The following is a 19,833-nucleotide window of genomic DNA, read 5'->3' on the forward strand; positions in this document are numbered from 1 at the left end:
CTGGCCTTACATTTAAGACTGTAATCCATTCTGAGTTTATTTTTGCACACAACATCTTTTTAAGCCAGTCATCTGTTGATGGGCACTTGAGTTGATTGTTTCCATGTCTTGGCTATTGTGAATAGTGTTGCTGTAAACATTGGGGTGTGTTTATCTTTTCAGATTAGTGTTTTTATCTTTTCTTACAGCTTTGGCTGAATAAGAGAACTCTTGCCAGTTTCCAGTTGGTTTTCTGTGAAAATTGTTCCACTTGTAGGGGTATTTCTGTTTTGTTTTTTGGGGGAGGTGTGCCCCATTCTGCCATTTTGATCCTTATAAAAGTTTAGTATGTGTTAAATTCATTTGTACTTTCCATATTGTTGTTTGTTAAATGAGGTTCAAATATTTTTTCTTTTTTATGTTTTTTCTTAAAATCTGGAGCTTTTTATCTATTTAAAGTGAATTTTTGAGAACCTTGTAATCCCATTGTAAAGATTGAAGCTACATTTTTTGAAAGGTAAATTAAAAATGATTAGCTATTTTAACACAGATAAGAACCTCAGTTTGACCACAGATGAACCAAATGATGATAACTATTGTTGGTGAGATTGCTAGCTAGGCATGCATGGATCAGTCCTTTAGAGTTGCTTTGGCACTCTTGATTTTTGATGTTTTGCTTCTTTTGTTTTGATTGTTGTAGAGGCTTACTTCCCACTTCTGCCATTTGTTCCTTGAACAGTTAGTCTAGTCTGCTGGATTTTCTCTTTCTATAGGTCTTCTCTCTCACTGTTACGTCTGTTGCCACATTGGCCTTCCCTGTGGCTGTATATAGCTCATTTGAGCTGATGATGTCTAATCACAGTTGTTTTTGTTCCATAACTTTTAAAATTGTACATCCTGTGCATCCGTGTGGAAAAGAGGGGCATTTTACCTTGCCTCAAGGAGCCCTTGTGTCCCTTGGAAGCAGCATTTACCTGGCAGTGACCCACTCCTTATGAACACAAACTCCTTCTCTATTACATTTAATTCTTTTCCATGTGTTTAACTAACAAACATTTACTGAGCAGTGAGGAAATGCCAGAAAATAAAATAGAGACTAGGAATGAAGATGCCATCCTTGCTCAAAATCCAAGTGCTTTCAGCAGTAGTGTTACTGTTTCAAAATGCCAGCTGCTGAGCAATGGTTTTGTCATGCTTTGCCTTGAACAATGTATTTTTTTTTAGTATGAATTATATGTAATGGATTTATATTATCTTTTTGTGGTATATGTTTCTAGTTATTCACCAAACCTTTGACAGTAGGAAGTCTTCACAGCCATTTTTACAGTTATAAACAGAACAGTATTAGAAATGGTCTTAAGCTCACACGCTAATAAAGTAATGCTCAAAATTCTCCAAGCCAGGCTTCAGCAATAAGTGAACCGTGAACTTCTAGATGTTCAAGCTGGTTTTAGAAAAGGCACAGGAACCAGAGATCAAATTGCCAACATCCTCTGGATCATGGAAAAGCAAGAGAGTTCCAGAAAAACATATATTTCTGCTTTATTGACTATGCCAAAGCCTTTGACTGTGTGGATCACAATCAACTGTGGAAAATTCTTCAAGAGATGGGAATACCAGAACACCTGACCTGCCTCTTGAGAAACCTATATGCAGGTCAGGAAGCAACAGTTAGAACTGGACATGGAACAACAGACTGGTTCCAAATAGGAAAAGGAGTATGTCAAGGCTCTATATTGTCACCCTGCTTGTTTAACTTATATTCAGAGTACATCATGAGAAATGCTGGACTGGAAGAAGCACAAGCTGGAATCAAGATTGCCGGGAGAAATCTCAATAACCTCAGATATGCAGATGACACCACCCTTATGGCAGAAAGTGAAGAGGAACTAAAAAGCCTCTTGATGAAAGTGAAAGTGGAGAGTGAAAAAGTTGGCTTAAAGCTCAACATTCAGAAAATGAAGATCATGGCATCTGGTCCCATCACTTCATGGGAAATAGATGGGGAAACAGTGGAAACAGTGTCAGACTTGATTTTTTTGGGCTCCAAAATCACTGCTGATGGTGATTGCAGCCATGAAATTCAAAGATGCTTACTCCTTGGAAGGAAAGTTATGACCAACCTAGATAGCATATTCGAAAGCAGAGACATTACTTTGCCAACAAAGGTCCATCTAGTCAAGGCTTTGGTTTTTCCAGTGGTCATGTATGGATGTGAGAGTTGGACTGTGAAGACAGCTGAGCGCCAAAGAACTGGTGCTTTTGAACCGTTGTGTTGGAGAAGACTTGAGAGTCCCCTGGACTGCAAGGAGATCCAGCCAGTCCATTCTGAAGGAGATCAGCCCTGGGATTTCTTTGGAAGGAATGATGCTAAAGCTGAAACTCCAGTACTTTGGCCACCTTATGCAAAGAGTTGACTCATTGGAAAAGACTCTGATGCTGGGAGGGATTGGGGGCAGGAGGAGAAGGGGATGACAGAGGATGAGATGGCTGGATGGCATCACCGCCTCAATGGACGTGAGTTTGAATGAACTCTGGGAGTTGGTGATGGACAGGGAGGCCTGGCGTGCTGCGATTCATGGAGTCTCAAAGAGTTGGACACGACTAAGCGACTGAACTGAACTGAACTGAAGCTTTATATTGCTTTTAGAAGGTTGTCTTCAGTGATTATTTGAAGTGTTTTTCTTAGTAAATGAAACTTGAAGAAAATTTTTCTTTGTAAATGAGAAACAATCTACCCAACTCTTTTCAAAGTAGCTGTGTTTTGTAATCCCACCAGTAATGAACAGGAGTTCCTCTTTGTTCACATTTTACACACTTGTGAGCATTTGGAGGTGTCAGTGTTTTGAATTTTGGCCATTCCAATAGATTTATAGGGGTTTCCCTGGTGGATCAGTGGTAAAGAATCTCCTTTGAATGCAGGAGATGCAGATTTCATCACTAGATTGGGAAGGTCCCCTGGAGAAGGAAATCCCTCCAGTTTTCTTGCCTGGGAAATCCCATGGACAGAGGAGTCTGGCAGGCTACAGTCCATGAGATTGCAAAAGAGTCAGACATGACTTAGTGGATAAACAACAAACAACAACACATTCCATTTTAGGTTATCTGTAACATCCATCAGCAGTAGAAGAGAAGAGGACTCATGAGGGCTTAAACTAATAAGGGGAGAAGGCAATGTCACCCCACTCCAGTACTCTTGCCTGGAAAATCCCATGGATGGAGGAGCCTGGAGGGCTGCAGTCCATGGGGTCACTCAGAGTCAGACACGACTCAGTGACTTCCCTTTCACTTTTTACTTTCATGCATTGGAGAAGGAAATGGCAACCCACTCCAGTGTTCTTGCCTGGAGAATCCCAGGGACGGGGGAGCCTGGTGGGCTGCCGTCTATGGGGTCACGCAGAGTCTGAGACGACTGAAGTGACTTAGCAGCAGCAGCAGCAAACTAATAAGGGGAATGGAATACAGAGGAAGTCATAAAGAGTCGGATGACTTACCAACTAAACAACAAAAACAGCATTAGGTTTATAATGATATCTTAATTTTTTAGTATTCAATTCGCTAATCATAAATGATGTGGACCATCTTTTGGTATTTGCATTCTGTATATATCTTGTTTGGTGAGGTGTCTCTTCAGGTCTTTTGCCTATGAAAAAATTTTTATTGAAGTATAGTTGATTACTGTATTATGTTCATTTCAGGTGTACAGCATAATGATTCAGTGTTTTTGTTGTTTATACTCCATTTAAAGTTTTTATGAAGTAATGACTGTATTTCCCTGTGCTGACTATATTTCTTGTATATACTTAAACAAGAATAAGTATAGTCTTGTTACTTATCTCTTTTTTCAGTGTAGTTTGTATCCCTTAATCTCATGTATCCATCTAGTCCCTCCCCACTTCCTTGTCTATTTTAAAAAATTGAGTTGGTTGTTTTCTTATTATCATTTTGAATATTCTTTATATATTTTGAAATCCAATCCTTTATCAGATGTGTTTTTTGCAAATATTTTCTTCCACCGTATGGCTTGTCTTTACATTCTTTTGACAGTATCTTTAACAGTGCAGAGATTTAAAATTTGGCAAAGTCAAATTCATCAGTTTTTTCTTTCATAAATTGTGCTTTTGGTGTTAGACTGAAACATCATCACCAGACCCAAGGTCATTTAGATTTTCTTATCTTTTGTATTCTAAGAGTGATATAGTTGTGCTTATATTGCCCATCTCTTCTTGCATGCTCTCTTTTTTCTGTTAGAGCCGTTAGCATATTTTTTTGAACCTTCAGCATATTTATCATAATTGTTCTAAATTCCTGATCTGATAATTCCAACATCCCTGCCCTGTCTGGTCTGATGCTTATTACTCTGTCTCTTCTGTGTTTTCTGCCTTTTGGTATTCCTTGTAGTTTTTCTCTTGACAGTCAGATACAAAATATGGGTAAAAGAAACTGTTGTAAGTAGGCTTTTAGTAATGTAGTAGTAGGATTTTGGGGAGGGGAGGTGTTCTACAGTCCTGTGGTTAGGTCTCAGTCTTTTGGTGAGCCTGTGCTCTGTACAGTTCTCTGAACTTCACTTCACTAGTACATCCCAGTTTTTTGTTTTTTTCTTTTTTCCCTCTCTCAGGTGGTACAGGATAGCTGGAGGGAGCTGGAGTTGTATATTTCTCGTTCCCCACGTGAAAGACTAGAACAGGCTAGAGTTGGTTATTTCCCTTTAACTGGTTCAGTTCTGATAAAACCCCAGTTTAGTCTGTCAAACAGTTTCTCCAGACTTATTAAGAACAGTGCTCTGGCATATTTCAGAATAGTTCCTTTTCCCCTCCCATTGTCAAAAGCACAATGGGGTTTTTCTTCAATATTAACTGTGAGAACCTGTTAGGGCCCCTGAAGGTCACACCCAGAAAAATGTCGGGGCTCTTCCCATAACTGGGTTCCCCTGGAGATATGAAGCCTTAGAGTTGTCCACACTGAGATTCCGGCAATTCAGTAGTTAACAGTTCAGGTTATCGTACCCCGGCACTGGGTCCTGAAGAGGTTTCCATGCCACTAAGTCATGATTTTCTGTATTCTGCTCTCTCTCCAATTATGGATGCTGTTGTTTGCCCTGTGACCTCACTTGTCTCATGGATCTAAGGAGTTGTTGATTTTTCAGTTTGTGGCTGATTTTTCTTTTTCTTAAGATGGAGTGGTGACTTCTAAACTCCTTCCATGCTGGGAAACCAGAAGTCTGCAGTCATCATTTGGTGATATAATTTGTTACGGATTGATTTTTCAAATTCTTACATATCTCATAAACCATATTGAATATTATAAAAGTTAATTTTTCAAAAAGCCAAAAATAAAGTAAAAAATGATTGCTTTGATTACTTATAGCTCATACATAGTCTCCATTCTAGCCATAATGTAGTCAAAATAGCACAGCCTACAAAAACTTTCCCATATTATTGTTTTCTGTAAGAAAATAAAAATCATTAGAGTCTTTCAGTTTTTTGGTTACCACTATAAGGAATGAATATTCTGCTAATTTTTCAGTGTGCACATTGCTCTCCACTCTTGAGCAAGAACTAAACCAGTATTAACTTTTGTAATAATTTCACATATAAAAAAATATAGGAGAGTGAATGTTGCTCTAAATATGACATTTTGTAGCTCATTTTTAAAGCATGCTGCTGCAGCTTCTGCTGCTGCTGCTAAGTCACTTCAGTCGTGTCTGACTCTGTGCGACCCCATAGACGGCAGCCCACCAGGCTCCCCTGTCCCTGGGATTCTCCAGGCAAGAACACTGGAGTGGGTTGCCATTTCCTTCTCCAATGCATGAAAGGGAAAAGTGAAAGTGAAGTCGCTCAGTCGTGCCCGACTCTTCGCGACCCCATGGACTGCAGCCTACCATGCTTCTCCGTCCATGGGATTTTCCAGGCAAGAGTACTGGAGTGGGGTGCCATTGCCTTCTCCTTTTTAAAGTATAAATTCTAATAAACAGACCATTATTAGTTTGTCATTCAGTCAATGCAAGAAAGGCAGGATTCTTCAATCTAAGACTTACCCAGCTGTTTGAAAAGCAACAGAGCAGGTATGCTTGTTTGAGAGCGCGCTTGCTGTGCTTAATCTCTCAGTCATGTCTGACTCTTTGCGACCCCATGGACTGGACCTGCTACGCTCCTCTGTTCATGGGGATTCTCCAGACAAGAATACTGGAGGGGGTTGCCATGCCCTTCCTTCTCCAGGTGATCTTCCCAACCCAGGGATCGAACCCAGGTCTCCCCAGTTTCAGGCGGATATTGTACATTATGCTTCTTTAAGATATTTGATTGGTTATTTTACTTAAAAAGTTAATCCTAAAATAAATTTTATTTTCCTTGGAGATATCTTTAGACTATAAAGTCTAGATTATTCTGGATGAGACCTAGTAAAGATTTACTTCAGTTTATCATGTGACAGGAAATAATTAGAATGTTAAGCTAGCATACCTAATTTGATGTTTAACATTATTTCCCATTGGCTTCATACCAACCCAATATAGGTTTGAAGACAACTAGAATAATCTAGTCAATGGTACTGTGGGCTAGCTACAGAGAAAAGAGAAATATTTCACAGTAAAAAGTCTAAGGAGGAGTATTATAATATATGAAAGGTTCAGTTATCTAAGGATATTTTAAATGAAGTGCTGTTTAACGCTGTGTACTGCTGAAAAAAATTTTCAGAAAGAAGTATGTTCATGTCATTGAATTATTTGTCTACAGGGTTAACATTAATCACTTGTGTTCAATGACTCAAAGAATATTCTTCCTTTTAAATTTATTATTAAGGAAATATGGGAGATGGTAGTCATTCTTCACTTTCTTACATCTAGTCCCTGAAATGCTCAGCACTGAAAAAATTCACAACAACAAATCATACTGTAATTGATGAATTCTTTAATCCAATATTCTATTATCCCTGCACGGTCTACAGTATTGAGTTCCTGTTTTGTTTGCTGAGAAGCTTATGCTGTTCTTATTTGCAGCTTTCTGAGGTGCACTCCTCTTTCCAGTAATATTAAACAACTAAGTAACAATTAAGTTATTACAACAAAAATGAAATTGAGACGGCCACAAGTCTGCCTTGCTTTTCCTTCTCTCTGAGGTTCTTCTAGCACGTGACTAGAAGACCATTCATGGTACTTTGTGCTTATGTGCTGTGTTCTATGGATAAACAATTCCCAAGAAAATATGTGCCTTTTATAGCAAAAAAAAAAAAAAAAAACAGACTAATTTAAAAAACCTCAGCCTGATACAGGGTATTATGACTTTGAAGTAAAAATTCAAAACATCACATAGCAACTATTGTGAATGTGATGGCAGGGGTAATATGTTCATCCTTGGGAAAGGCATCACGGTGGTCATGGGCTTTGCTGAGGCTCATAGTCTAGATATCAGTTAGACAAAAAAAGGTTGAGCTTCAGTGAGATAATATTCTGCAGCCCTGGAAGTCAGAGAGAACCTGTCCTGCTGGTTGCCTGCTGAGGCAGAGTATCCAGTTTCCATATTCCCGTTCAGTTTGGCTCTTTGAGTGAGATTACTTTCAAACATCGCATATCAGGCAGATGCTAGTATCTTGGACGCTTAAGGAGCGCATTGTCCATGCTGGGGTCAGCTATCTCAGGGAGGGCGTAAGCATGACTTAGAGTGGACATTCACAGGCAGATGCAGAGTTTTTCCTTAGAGGCACTTCCTGAGCACAAGAAGAGCTAACATCGCTCTATATCGCAGAAGATGGTAAGTGTGGTCTATGGGCGCCTGCATAAAAAGGTCCTAGTACTGACACAGTTCTCAGAAGTGTGTGAATGCTGACTTCATTTTTCTCCACGCCAGTCCATTCATCTCTTCTTTATTCATAATGTATGCTTTATTTGCTCTTGAAGTAATTGCTGTTTCTTATTATTACAAAATGTTTACATTAACCATAGATGACCCTTTACTGTCTTTTTTCCAGATCATATTTATTTTTCCATTAGCTTGCAATTCCATTTAAATATAAAGTCGTGTAACATATTTGTTAATAATGTTCCTGCCATGCAGCCCAAAATTGTTCTGGATTGAGGACCTGTGGACAATGTTTGGAACAACCTGGGTGTGGCTGGTGCAACGATCCTAGTAATACTGGAAGAGGACACTGCATTGAAGGGTCTTCCCGGGGACCAATGAAGCTTGTTGGAATGCTTAATAATGAGATGCTTCTTGATACCAGTCTTTGTCCTAAAGAGAAGAACTATGAGTGGTCCTTTATCCAGTGTCCAGGTAATAAAAATATTCTGAAAGAAATTTTAATTTCTGCTCAAGAACACTAAGAATTACTTTCCTTTCTTATAAAAAGATTTAGGAAAAAAAAATAATGAAAATGAGACTGAAAATAAAGGATTAAAAAAATTCTTTCCAATATCCATGTTTGTTGTATAGATGATATTATGTTTGGAATCATTAAATAGGCTCGATATATAACTGTCAGATTTGGTTTCATGTGAACTATTACAAGGAAAAAGAATACTGGTTCCATACCAAATTTCTATGCTATAGTATAGTCTTTTGTTGTTTATAATATAATATCTTAGACTTCAAAGGCAACTCAGAGGATTCAGTCAAGCTTCATGCTAAGTATGGAAATATTTTGTGTAATATGCCTGATAGAGTCATTTGACCTTTGGTGTTTGGTGTCATTCAATTTTGAAGGCCAGTGAAGCTTTTAGAGTTTTTAAAATAGGAAGTTGGTTGTTATATGGAATAAAATCAACCACTTGAAAAATTAATTTATTCAGTATATTTCTATTGAGTGCCTACTATATACAAAGAGTGTTTTACATTCTAGTGACATAACAGTTAAAAAAGTTGACTAAAACCACTGCATTAATTGAGCCTAAAGTGAAAGTGAAAGTCGCTCAGTCCTGTCCAACTCTTTAAGACCCCATGGACTATACAGTCCTTGGAATTCTCCTGACCAGAATACTGGAGTGGGTAGCCTTTCCCTTCTCCAGGAGATCTTCCCAACACAGGGATCGAACCCAGGTCTCCTGCATTGCAGGCAGATTCTTTACCAGCTGAGCCACCAGGTAAACACTTAGTTGAGCCTAATTGTATTCTAATTGAAATTAATCAACACACACACAGTGTGTGTGTGGTTATAAGTTAGGTGGGCATAAGTCCTATTAAATAAATCAATAAGGGAGATAAGGCTTGCAATTTAAAATAGAGTGGTAAGAGAAGATCTCTCTTAGGAGAAATGGGTATTAAACATCTCAAGTAGATGAGGAAGTGAACCATGGGGCTGTCTGGGGAAAGAATGTTCCAAAAGACACAAGGACTGGGTGAGATAGTTTATTTACAAGATGAACCTGGGAAGCATAATTGAAGCAATAGAGAGTTTCAGAGAAGAGAGGAAAACCATTAATATGTACATTATGAAGCTGGTTACTGTACTGGGAAATATGAACTCAGACCCACTGGGACCTTTGAAGAAATATGTAGAATGCTCCTCAGGGTTAAACCACTGAAGGACTAGGAGAGTGGGGTATTGATCCACTAACTCTCCTCCACTGAGAGGTGAGTGATGCCTTTGAGGGTGTTGTGCCAGCATGTCTGGTATCAGCTTGTCCTGATACCAGTAAACGTCCTGAGGCAAAAAGCAGAAGATACTGTGGAACTTGCCTCAGGTGAGGCATTGACAGTGCTGCACTGAAACCAGGTAGACTGAGGAAACGCGACACTTCTTCATAAGCTTTGGAAGGTACGAAAACTAAGACGAGGGACTAACTACTGACTCATACAACGGCATGGCTGAATTTTAAATACATTTTGCCTAGTGAAAGAAGCCAGACCAAAGGGCCACGTGTTGTGCTATGGGGATAGAAAAGAGATGAGTTATTTGCCAGAAGTCGTAAAGGCAGAGATTGCCTTCAAGAGGGCTTCACAGTGAAACTTTTGGAGTTGTGAAAATGTTCTTAATACGGTGGTGGTTGATAATGACTCTGTGTATTTGTCAAGCCATACTGAATACTACGGAAAATAAACTTTCCTGACTGCAAATTAAAAAAAAAAAGTCAATCAACCAGGGTGTCAGAGGATGCAACTGTGACAAGTAAATGTAACTGTATTACAAATGCCATAACTTCATCAAAAAAATGAGCTGATCTAAGTAACCTTGGAAAATAGTGTTTTGTTTGGATACTGTGAAACTAAAGCAAAAAATTATATAAACATTATATTCTGATTGGTAAATTTGTTTCTCACATAGTACAGATTAACAATTCTAACAATACTTTATATGTTTACTAGGTTTGGACAAATACATAAATTAATCGTGTTTTATGTGAGCCAGGTATTCTCACTGTCAGAGAAAAAAGTTAAAAATATGCAGAGTAAAGACTATAAAGAACCCTGTGTGGAATTCCCTGCCTTCCGGTGGTTTGGACTCTATGGTTCCACTGCAGGAGGCACAGGGTTGATCCCTGTTCAGGAAACTAAGATTCCCCCATGCCCTGTGGCACAGCTGGGAAAAAAAACTAAGCAAAACAACAGAACCTTGTGGTGTTGGTTTCACGTATAAGCATAAATTCGAGTTTATTTCAATATTTATATATATGTAGAGAAAATCTCATGGATGGAGGAGCCTGGAAGGCTGCAGTCCATGGGGTCGCGAAGAGTCGGACACGACTGAGCGACTTCACTTTCACTTTTCACTTTCATGCATTGGAGAAGGAAATGGCAACCCACTCCAGTGTTCTTGCCTGGAGAATCCCAGGGACGGGGGAGCCTGGTGGGCTGCCGTCTATGGGGTCGCACAGAGTCGGACATGACTAAAGTGACTTAGCAGTAGCAGCAGCATATGTAGATGTGTGATATATATACACATATATTTTCTAGTTTAGTTCTTCAAGGCCTGGAAGCCACAGTGCCCCAGTAGCAATGAGCATCTTCAGTGCCCACATCCTGGTTTCAAAATACTGTTTCCAGTGAAATGAACCAGGACTGTTTGGAGAAATGACCGATTCTATAACTGAGGCAGGGAGAATACAAGATTAGCCTGAAGTATTGCCTAGGCCAGAAAGTAAGAAAGTGCTCAAAACAAAGCAAAGGAGAATGGGAGCATGTCAAAGCGGCATAGTCAACCTGAAAGAGTTCTCAGTGGGTCAAATCTGGGCAAAAAAATAACGACGGTATTAGATTGCAACCCAAAGAACAGAATACATATCCATGATTCTTCACTGATTTAATGATGGAATAAATAATACACAAGTGAAAATGGATAAATATTTCTTACAGAAAATTCTGAATAATAAATGTAGAATGGAGGACTTCTCTGGTGGTCCAGTGGCTAGAACTCTGTGCTCCCATGCAGGGGCCTGGGTTTGATCCCTGGTTGGGGAATTAAGATCCTGCAGGCTGCATGATGTGGGCAAATATATAAATGAAGAATGAACGAAGGAAATAAAAAATTACTGTAGAATCCCACAGTGGTTAAGTGCTGTAAGAAAAATCTGCTTAAGAATATTCAAATTTAGTGGGTGAAACTTTAAGGAGAAGCAAGATATTTGTGTAGCTTCCAAGTGTCTTCTTCAAAAGTATTTATTAACTGCTCTGGTGGTTCGAACACATGTCCACAAGTACCTTGACACTTGTTCCTCTAGGAACTGAACTGAACTGAAGTCGCTCAGTCATGTCCAACTCTTTGAGACCCTACGGACTATAGCCTACCAAGCTCCTCAGTCCATAGAATTTTCCAGGCAAGAGTACTGGAGTGGGTTGCCATTTTCTTCTTCTTTCTCTAGGAAGTGGAGCCTAATTACTTTACCCCCACATGTGAATTGGACATGATGACTCACTTTTAATGAAGAGTGTGTGGAAGGGAAATATTGTAACTTTACAGCAGAGAATATAAGGTGGCATCACCTTGAACAAGTGATCAAGGTTAACTCCACCAGTGATAAGTCATGTTAATATCATGTACCCCTGATGTTATGTGGTAAGAAGGACACTTCACTTTGTAATATTCTTCCCCCAAACCTGTAACCCAGTTTAGTCATGAGCAAACATCAGACTAACCCAGATTGAAGGACATTTTTCAGCATTCTTGACCAGCACTCTAGGAAAGAATCTGCTTCCAGGCTCATTCACATGTTTGCACAATTCAGTGCCTTGTGGTTGTAGGACTGAGGTGACTGTTTCTAAGAGCCCAGGAGACCACTTGGGCTCTTAGAGAGTGCTCACGTTCTCTCCCCCATCCCTCTTCCATCTCCAGAACTAACAGTGTAGAGTCTCCACAATTGAAATGCAAATACCCACATCTTGTATCTTCTTCTTCAAGACCAGTGCCTTTTGAGGGATTATCTGACTGAGTCCATTCAGGATGATCTCCCTTTCTCAAAGCCAGCTGTGCCGTGTGACATAACCTAGTCATCAGTCAGTGACTGTCCCATCATATGTGCAGGTCCCTACCGCACTCAGGACTTCCCAGGTGGCACAGTGGTACAGAATCTGCCTGCCAGTGCAGGAGATGCAAGCTCGATCACTGGGTCGAGAAGATCCCCTGGAGTAGGAAATGGCAACCCACTGCAGTATTCTTGCCTGAAGAGCTCCATGGACAGAGAAGCCTGGCAGGCTACGGTCCATGGGGTCTCAGAGAGTCAGACACAGTGACAGCGCGTGCTACCACACCCAGGACGAGGCCATTAGCATTTGATCAAATAACTGAGGTATTAATGACCTGCGTTCATTGATGCATAAGACTAAGCAGCATACCTTCCTACAGTTTACCCATGTGTAGTGTAGAACTCATTGGATTTTAGCATATTCACAGACTTTTACAACCATCACTACAATCAGGTTAAAAACATTTATCTCCAAGAGAGATCTTGTACTTCCTAGCAGTCACTACCTGTTCACCCTGCCTACCCTTGTCAGCTATGGATTGCCTTCTGATCATCTTAATAAATTAGTTGTAGTTCTTTTGACTGGCTTCTTTCATACTGGCATGATGTGTTCAAGGTTTATCCATGTTGTGGCCTATAGCAGTACTTCACTTCCCTTTGTTACCAAATAATATTCCATTATGTGAACATGCCATGTTTTATTTATTCATTCGCTATTTGGTGGACATTTGAGTGTTTCTGATTTTTGGTTTTTAAAATACGCTTCTTGAATACTATGTACAAGTTTATGTGTGGACATATTTTCATTATACTGGGAATGGGATATCTGGGTCAAATGGTACCTGTGTTTAACCTTTGGAAGAACCACCTGACTGAAAGCTGCTATATTATTTTACATTTCCACCAGCAAGGCATGAGGGTTGCAATTGTTCTACATCCTTGCACACATTGCTTATTTCATACTGTTTCGATTATAGTCATCGTTGTGGGTGTGAAGTGGTATCTCACTGTGGTTTTGATTTGCAGTTATTTGGTGAGTAATGATGTTGAACATCTTTTCATGTGTGTATTAGCTACCAATATTTCTTCTTTTGAGAAATGTCTGTCAGATTCTTTGCCCACTGTTTAATTGGGATATTTGTCTTTTTATTATTGGACTGTAAAGCTTCTTTATATATTCTGAATATAATAAGTCCCTTACCAAAGATTGATTTGCAGGTATCTTCTTCCATTCTGTGGGCTGTCTTTTCACTTTCTTAGTAGTGTCCTTGAAGCACAAGTTTTAAATTTTAATAATTTTTTTTCTGTTTTTTCTTTTCTTTCTTGTGCTGTTGCTTTCATGCCTGTGAAATCATGTGTAGTAAAAGATCCCAAGGATTTTCATCTATATTTTCTTTTTAGATGTGTAGTTTTCTCTCTTACATTTAGGTCTTTGATCTGTTTTGAGTTAACTGTCTGTAGGATAAGATAGGGACCCAATTTAACTCTTTTGTACATGACTATCTGAGTGTCCCAGCACCATTTGTTGGAAAGACTATTCTTGTCTTACTACATGTATTTTAAATTTTGTATGTATTTTTAATCTTTATAAATTGAATTTTAGTCATTTTTATATTTTCCATTTCTCTCCTCATTTTCATATTTTACTTTGTATTCTTGAGTATATGAAGCATACTTTAAATAGCTGTTTTAAAAATCCTTCTCTACTCATTCCAACTGGTATGCTGTTTTCTCTGTTTCTATTGGGGTGTGTGTGTGTGAGTGTGTGTGTGTGTGTGTGTGTGTATTTACTGGTCATGGATCAAAATTTCCAGGATGATTATTTTTGATGGTATTTTCTGGACATTGTGATTTTTTTGTAGGTTATTCAGCTTTATTTCTTTTAGTGTGTTGGACTTTATTCTGCCATGAAGTTATGTTACTTCGTAGATTGTTTGTAAGATTTGTCAAGGCCTGTACATAGCAGCTCTAAGTTCAGTGTTAATTTATTCCCACTACTAAGACAGTGCCTTCTGTATGATGTCCTTTGTATTAAGAGGTCTCTTCACTCCGACTAGTGGGAATACAAGCTATTTCCAATCCTATATGAGTTCTTGGCATTGTTTTAACATATTGTTTTCTGATGGTTCTTTCTCCAGCTTTACAGAATTTCACATTATGTTCATTATTCAACCAAAGATTCAAGGGCACCCATTTGCAGATGGCTAAGTGCAGCTCTCTGTTCTCTAGTATTTGCCTCTCAAGGTCTGGAACCATGGCCTCCCTGAACTTTGATCTTTATCCTCAACTATGTGAGGGTTTGGGGTTCCTTCCCTGAACTGTAGCCTCAAATCTGCCTCCAGGTAGCAAGTCAAGGCAGTCATATTTTGTTTTCTTTTTCCTCAAGGCTGCCATTCCTGAACTGCCTATTATATTTGAAAGTAGTCATTTCATATATTTTGTTTAGTTTCCTTATGGTTTACAGTAGAGGTCAGTCCTCACAGTGATTGATCCTTCGTGGGAAGAAGTGGAAATCTTCTAGTGTTTTTATTTACAATGAATTTCTTGTAAATAGCATACACTACTTGCTTTTTTGTTTTTAAAATCTATTCTGATAGTCTCTGTCTTTTATCAAATTGTGTAGTCAATTTAGATTTAATATAATATTGGTATTATTGAGTTTAGTTCTGGCCTCACAGTATTGGTTTTTAAAATTTCCTTTATTTTTCTCTGTGTTTGTTCTTCCTTTTGCCTTTTTTAGATTAATTGAGTGTTTTTAAAGTCCACTTTTATCACTTTTATTGGATTTTTAGCTATACCTCTTTTGTGTTTTTTTTAGTGACTGCTGTAGTGATTGTAATAGTCATCTTTATCTTATCACAGTCTACCTTGAATCAGTGTTATACTGCTCCATGTATAAGGTAAGAATATTACGCAAGTGTAATCCCTTTGCTCTTTTCCTGTCCTTTGTGTAATTATTGCCATATATTTTACTCCTGTATATGTTATTAACCACATAATACATTATTTTTTTTTTTACTTTATAAGGATAACTTTCTCATAAGGAAATCATAGTAATAAAAAATCTTTTTGTTTACCCATGGATTGACCATTTTCTGTGAACTTCGCTGTTTCCTATTGATCTGAATTTTTTTTTTTCTGTAACATTTCTTTAGCTTGATGAATTTTATGTAACATTTTAAAATGGTGTGTTTCTAAATTGTGGCTATAAGTTGGCTTTCATACATCTGAAAAATTTTTTATTGTGTGTCCATATTTGAAGGATATTTTTACTGGTAATAGCATTCTATGTTGATAGATATATTTTTTTAGTAATTAGAAGATTTAATTTCTTATTCTTCTGGCTTCTACTTTCTCTTAAGAATCCTTTATCGATTTTTTTGTTTCTCTTTTGAAAGCAGCATGTCTTTTTCTTCCCTCTGACTTTTTAAAATACATGTTTTTCCTTAGTTTTTAGATGTCAGTAATTTTAGTATGATGTATCTAAGTATTCATTTCCTTTTTTAAATTATGACTGTGAATTGTATAGTCTTTTTGCTCTGTAGATGTTTCTCATCATGTTTGTAAACTTTTCTGCCATTATCTCTTCAGATATTGCATCTATCCTATTTGAAGGCTTTGCTTCACTTATGTTAGGCTTTTTCACCGTGTCCCCGTCTTTTCTTACTGTCTTGTCTGTATTTTACATCCTTGTATCTCCCTTGATCGGTATTTCAATTCGCTGATTCTTTCTTCACAATTTTCCAATTTTCTTTTAGAACTATGTTTTAATTATCATTATTTAACATAACACTTCAGGATTTGTGTATTAAAACAGTTTTATTCATGATTCTACGTCATCTGTTTTCCTGAATTCTGCTAGGCAGTTCTGCCAGACTATCCTGATTTTTCTCTTGTGGTTCAAGTTATCTGGCCACTTTACTGATTTTGGGTGATCTCAGAATTCTTCACTCACATATCGGGTAGTCTGAACTGAATGGTTGATCTTGGAGTCCTCAGCTACAAATGATTGTTCTCTGCTGTATTTGGTCTGTTATCCTCCAGAAGTGTAGACTGGGCTGCTCTACATGGTATTTTTAAAATAGAACTCTGAGAGAGAGAGAGCAGAGTATATTTTCCTCTTGAGGCCTAAGCTCAAAATTTCCATACCATCACTTCTACATTCTACTGTTCTGAAAGTCTTGATGCCAATCCATGTTCAGAAAGTGGGAAGAAATTGTACTTTTTCAGTGAGAGCAAGGATAAAGTAATATTATCAATGGTGTACATACAGAGATGGCAAGAATTAGGGTGAATTATTTCTCATCTCATCCAATTAGTTCTGTTTTGTTTATTGACACATACATACAATCTTTCATTTTAAAGTGTACAATTCCATGGATTTTAGTATGGCTAGTGGGTGTGCAACCATCATATAATTCCAGAGCACTTCAATTACCCCCAAACAAAATTCCATACCCTTTACCAATCACTATCTATTCATTTCCCCCTCTAATACCGAAAATGACTAATCTACTTTCTTTTCTCTGTGTATGTCTATTCTGGACATTTCATTTAAACGCAGTCAAATAATGTGTCTTTTAGTGTCTGACTTCTTTCATTTAGCATACATTTTTGAGGTTTATCCATACTGTGGCATATATCATTCCTTTACATCTTTTTTATGACTGAGTAATATTAAATTCTGGAGAAGGAAATGGCAATCCACTCCAGTAGTCTTACCTGGCAAATCAAACGAACAGAGGAGCCTGGTGGGCTATAGTTCATGGGGTCTCAGAGAGTTGGATACCACTGAGCGTCTGACACTTTCACTTCACTTTCAATATTAAATTGCATACCACATATTTATACCTCATCAGTTTATGGATCTTCAGCTTATTTCCACTCTTTTGCTGTTATGAATATTGTTGCTATGAACGTTTGTATGTAAGTTTTTGTGTGAACATGTTTTCTCTTTGGTATTTATATAGGAGTTGATGTTTTTGGTAAATGGTACATGTATATTTTACCTTTTAAGGAATTGCCAGACTTTTCCCAGAGCTATTGCATCATTTTATGCTATAGCCAGCAGTGTGTATTGGATCTAATAACTCTCTTCACCAATACTGGTTATTCATCATTTTCTTTATTATCCTCCTACTTGCTGTGAAGTGGTAGCTCATTGTGGTTTTGTTTCATATTTCCTTTATGACTTATGATGTTCTTTTCATTTGCTTAATGGCTACTCATGTTCTTTCTATGGGAAACGTCTGTTTAAATCATTTGCCCACTTAAAAAATTAAGTTGTTTTTTAAATTGTAGAATTGTAAGAGTTATTTATATGTTCTGAGTATGAGATCCTTATAAGACATATGATTCTCAGATATTTTCCCCTATTCTGTGGGTTGTGTCTTCACTTTCTTGATGGTGTCATTTGAGACACAGTTTTTATTTTTTTTAACTTGCAGTTAAAGTATCTTTTTAAAAAATTATTATTATTATTTTTTACTTTACAGTGTTGTATTGGTTTTGCCATACATCAACATAAATCCGCCACGGGTGTACATGTGTTCCCCATCCTGAACCCCCCTCCCACCTCTCTCCCCATACCATCCCTCTGGGTCATCCCAGTGCACTAGCCCCAAGCTTCCTGTATCCTGCATCGAACCTGGACTGGCGATTCGTGTCTTATATGATATTATACATGTTTTAATGCCATTCTCCCACATCATCCCCCACCCTCCCTCTCCCACAGAGTCCAAAAGACTGTTCTATATATCAGTGTCTCTTTTGCTGTCTCGCATACAGGGTTGTCGTTACCATCTTTCTAAATTCCATATATATGCGTTAGTATACTTTATTGGTGTTTTTATTTCAGGCTTACTTCACTCTGTATAATAGGCCCCAGTTTCATCCACCTCATTAGAACTGATTCAAATGTATTCTTTGTGCTGTGATGAACATTGGGGTACACAGAGACACAGTTTTTAAAAATTTTTTATTTTGAAGGTGTCTAGTATATCTCTTTCTGTTAGTTTACTTAAGCTTTTGATGTCATATCTAAGAAACTGTCACCTAATCCAAAGTCATGAAGATTTATATCTATATTTTCTTCTAACATTTTTATAATTTTAGTTCTCAAGTTTTTGGTCATTTTAAGTTAATTTTTATATGTTGTGAAGTGTGGGTCCAAATTCATCCTTCTGTATGTGAATATCAAGCTGTCCCAGCACCATTTGTTGAAAAGACTCTTATTTCCCCATTTAAACGTGTTGACACCTTTGTTGAATATCGATAGGCCATAGATGTATGGTATTATTTCTGTATCTAATTCTGTTTCATGATCTATATGTCTATCCTTATGACAATGATGCATGGTTTGATTATTAAGACATTGAAATAAGTTTTGAAATTGGGAAGTGTCAGTACCTTTAACTCTGTTGTTATCAAGACTTTTTTGCCTAGTCTGGGCTTCTGTTTCTCAATATGAATTTTAGGACCTGCTGTTTATTCCTGTGAAAAAGAAATCTTTTGGAATTTGCATTGAATATGCAGATCAGTTAGGATGAATTGCTATCCTAATTTGAAGTCCTCTAACTCATGAATACAGAAGCCTTTTCACTAACTTTTTTCAATGATATTTTATAGTTTTCTTAACTTCATTTTCAAATTTTTCATTGTAAATGTATATCAATACAATGAAACTGATTTCTCTGTAAAAAACCTGTAACATTCTTGAGGACATTCAGTTCAGTTCAGTTCAGTCGCTCAGTCATGTCTGACTCTTTGCAACCCCATGAATTGCAGCACGCCAGGCATTCCTGTCCATCACCAACTCCCGGAGTTCACTCAAACTCATGTCCATTGAGTCGGTGATGCCATCCAGCCATCTCATCCTCTGTCATCCCCTTCTCCTCTTGCCCCTAATCTCTCCCAGCATCAGAGTCTTTTCCAATGAGTCAACTCTTCGCATGAGGTGGCCAAAGTACTGGAGTTTCAGCTTTAGCATCATTCCTTCCAAAGAACACCCAGGGCTGATCTCCAGTAAATTAAATAATTTTTATAGATTTCTTAGTTTTCTGTATGCGAGATTATGTCATGTGGAAGCAAAGTTAGTTTTTTTCTTTTTAAATCTGGTTGCCTTTTTTTTTTCTTTTTCTTGCCTAATTGCCCTGTCCAGAACCTCCAGTACACTGCTGTTAGAAGTGACAAGTGAGGACAATTTTGTCTTGGTCCTGACCTTAAAAGGAAAGCTTTCAATCTTTCACCATTAAATATGATGTTAGCTATGAAGTTTTTATATATGTCCTTTATCAGGTTAAAACAATTGCCTGCTGTTCCTAGTTTGTTAAGTTCGCTTTGCTTCTGTGTTTTGGAAATGTTTGTGAATAATTGTTAATTCTCCTTAAAGTGTTTGGTAGAATTACTGAGTTAAGCCTCCTGCTTTTGGGCTACTCTTTTCTGGCACTTTGTTGATTTGTAAC

General features: G+C 37.8%; 1 protein-coding gene across 5 annotated transcripts in view; it reads left to right on the forward strand.

The window, feature by feature from the left end:
• ATRNL1 (attractin like 1) overlaps positions 1 to 19,833 on the forward strand; it is an 802,632-nt gene that overhangs the window by 186,405 nt on the left and 596,394 nt on the right. For all 5 annotated transcript variants that reach the window (XM_025273995.3, XM_025273996.3, XM_044935104.2 and 2 more), the window contains exon 18: positions 8,031 to 8,249. In XM_025273995.3, the coding sequence (XP_025129780.3) occupies positions 8,031 to 8,249 (219 nt within the window). The remainder of the gene's footprint in view (positions 1 to 8,030; positions 8,250 to 19,833) is intronic.

The sequence above is a fragment of the Bubalus bubalis genome, chromosome 23, assembly GCF_019923935.1.
Source record: "Bubalus bubalis isolate 160015118507 breed Murrah chromosome 23, NDDB_SH_1, whole genome shotgun sequence".
Classification (NCBI taxonomy): Eukaryota; Metazoa; Chordata; class Mammalia; order Artiodactyla; family Bovidae; genus Bubalus; species Bubalus bubalis.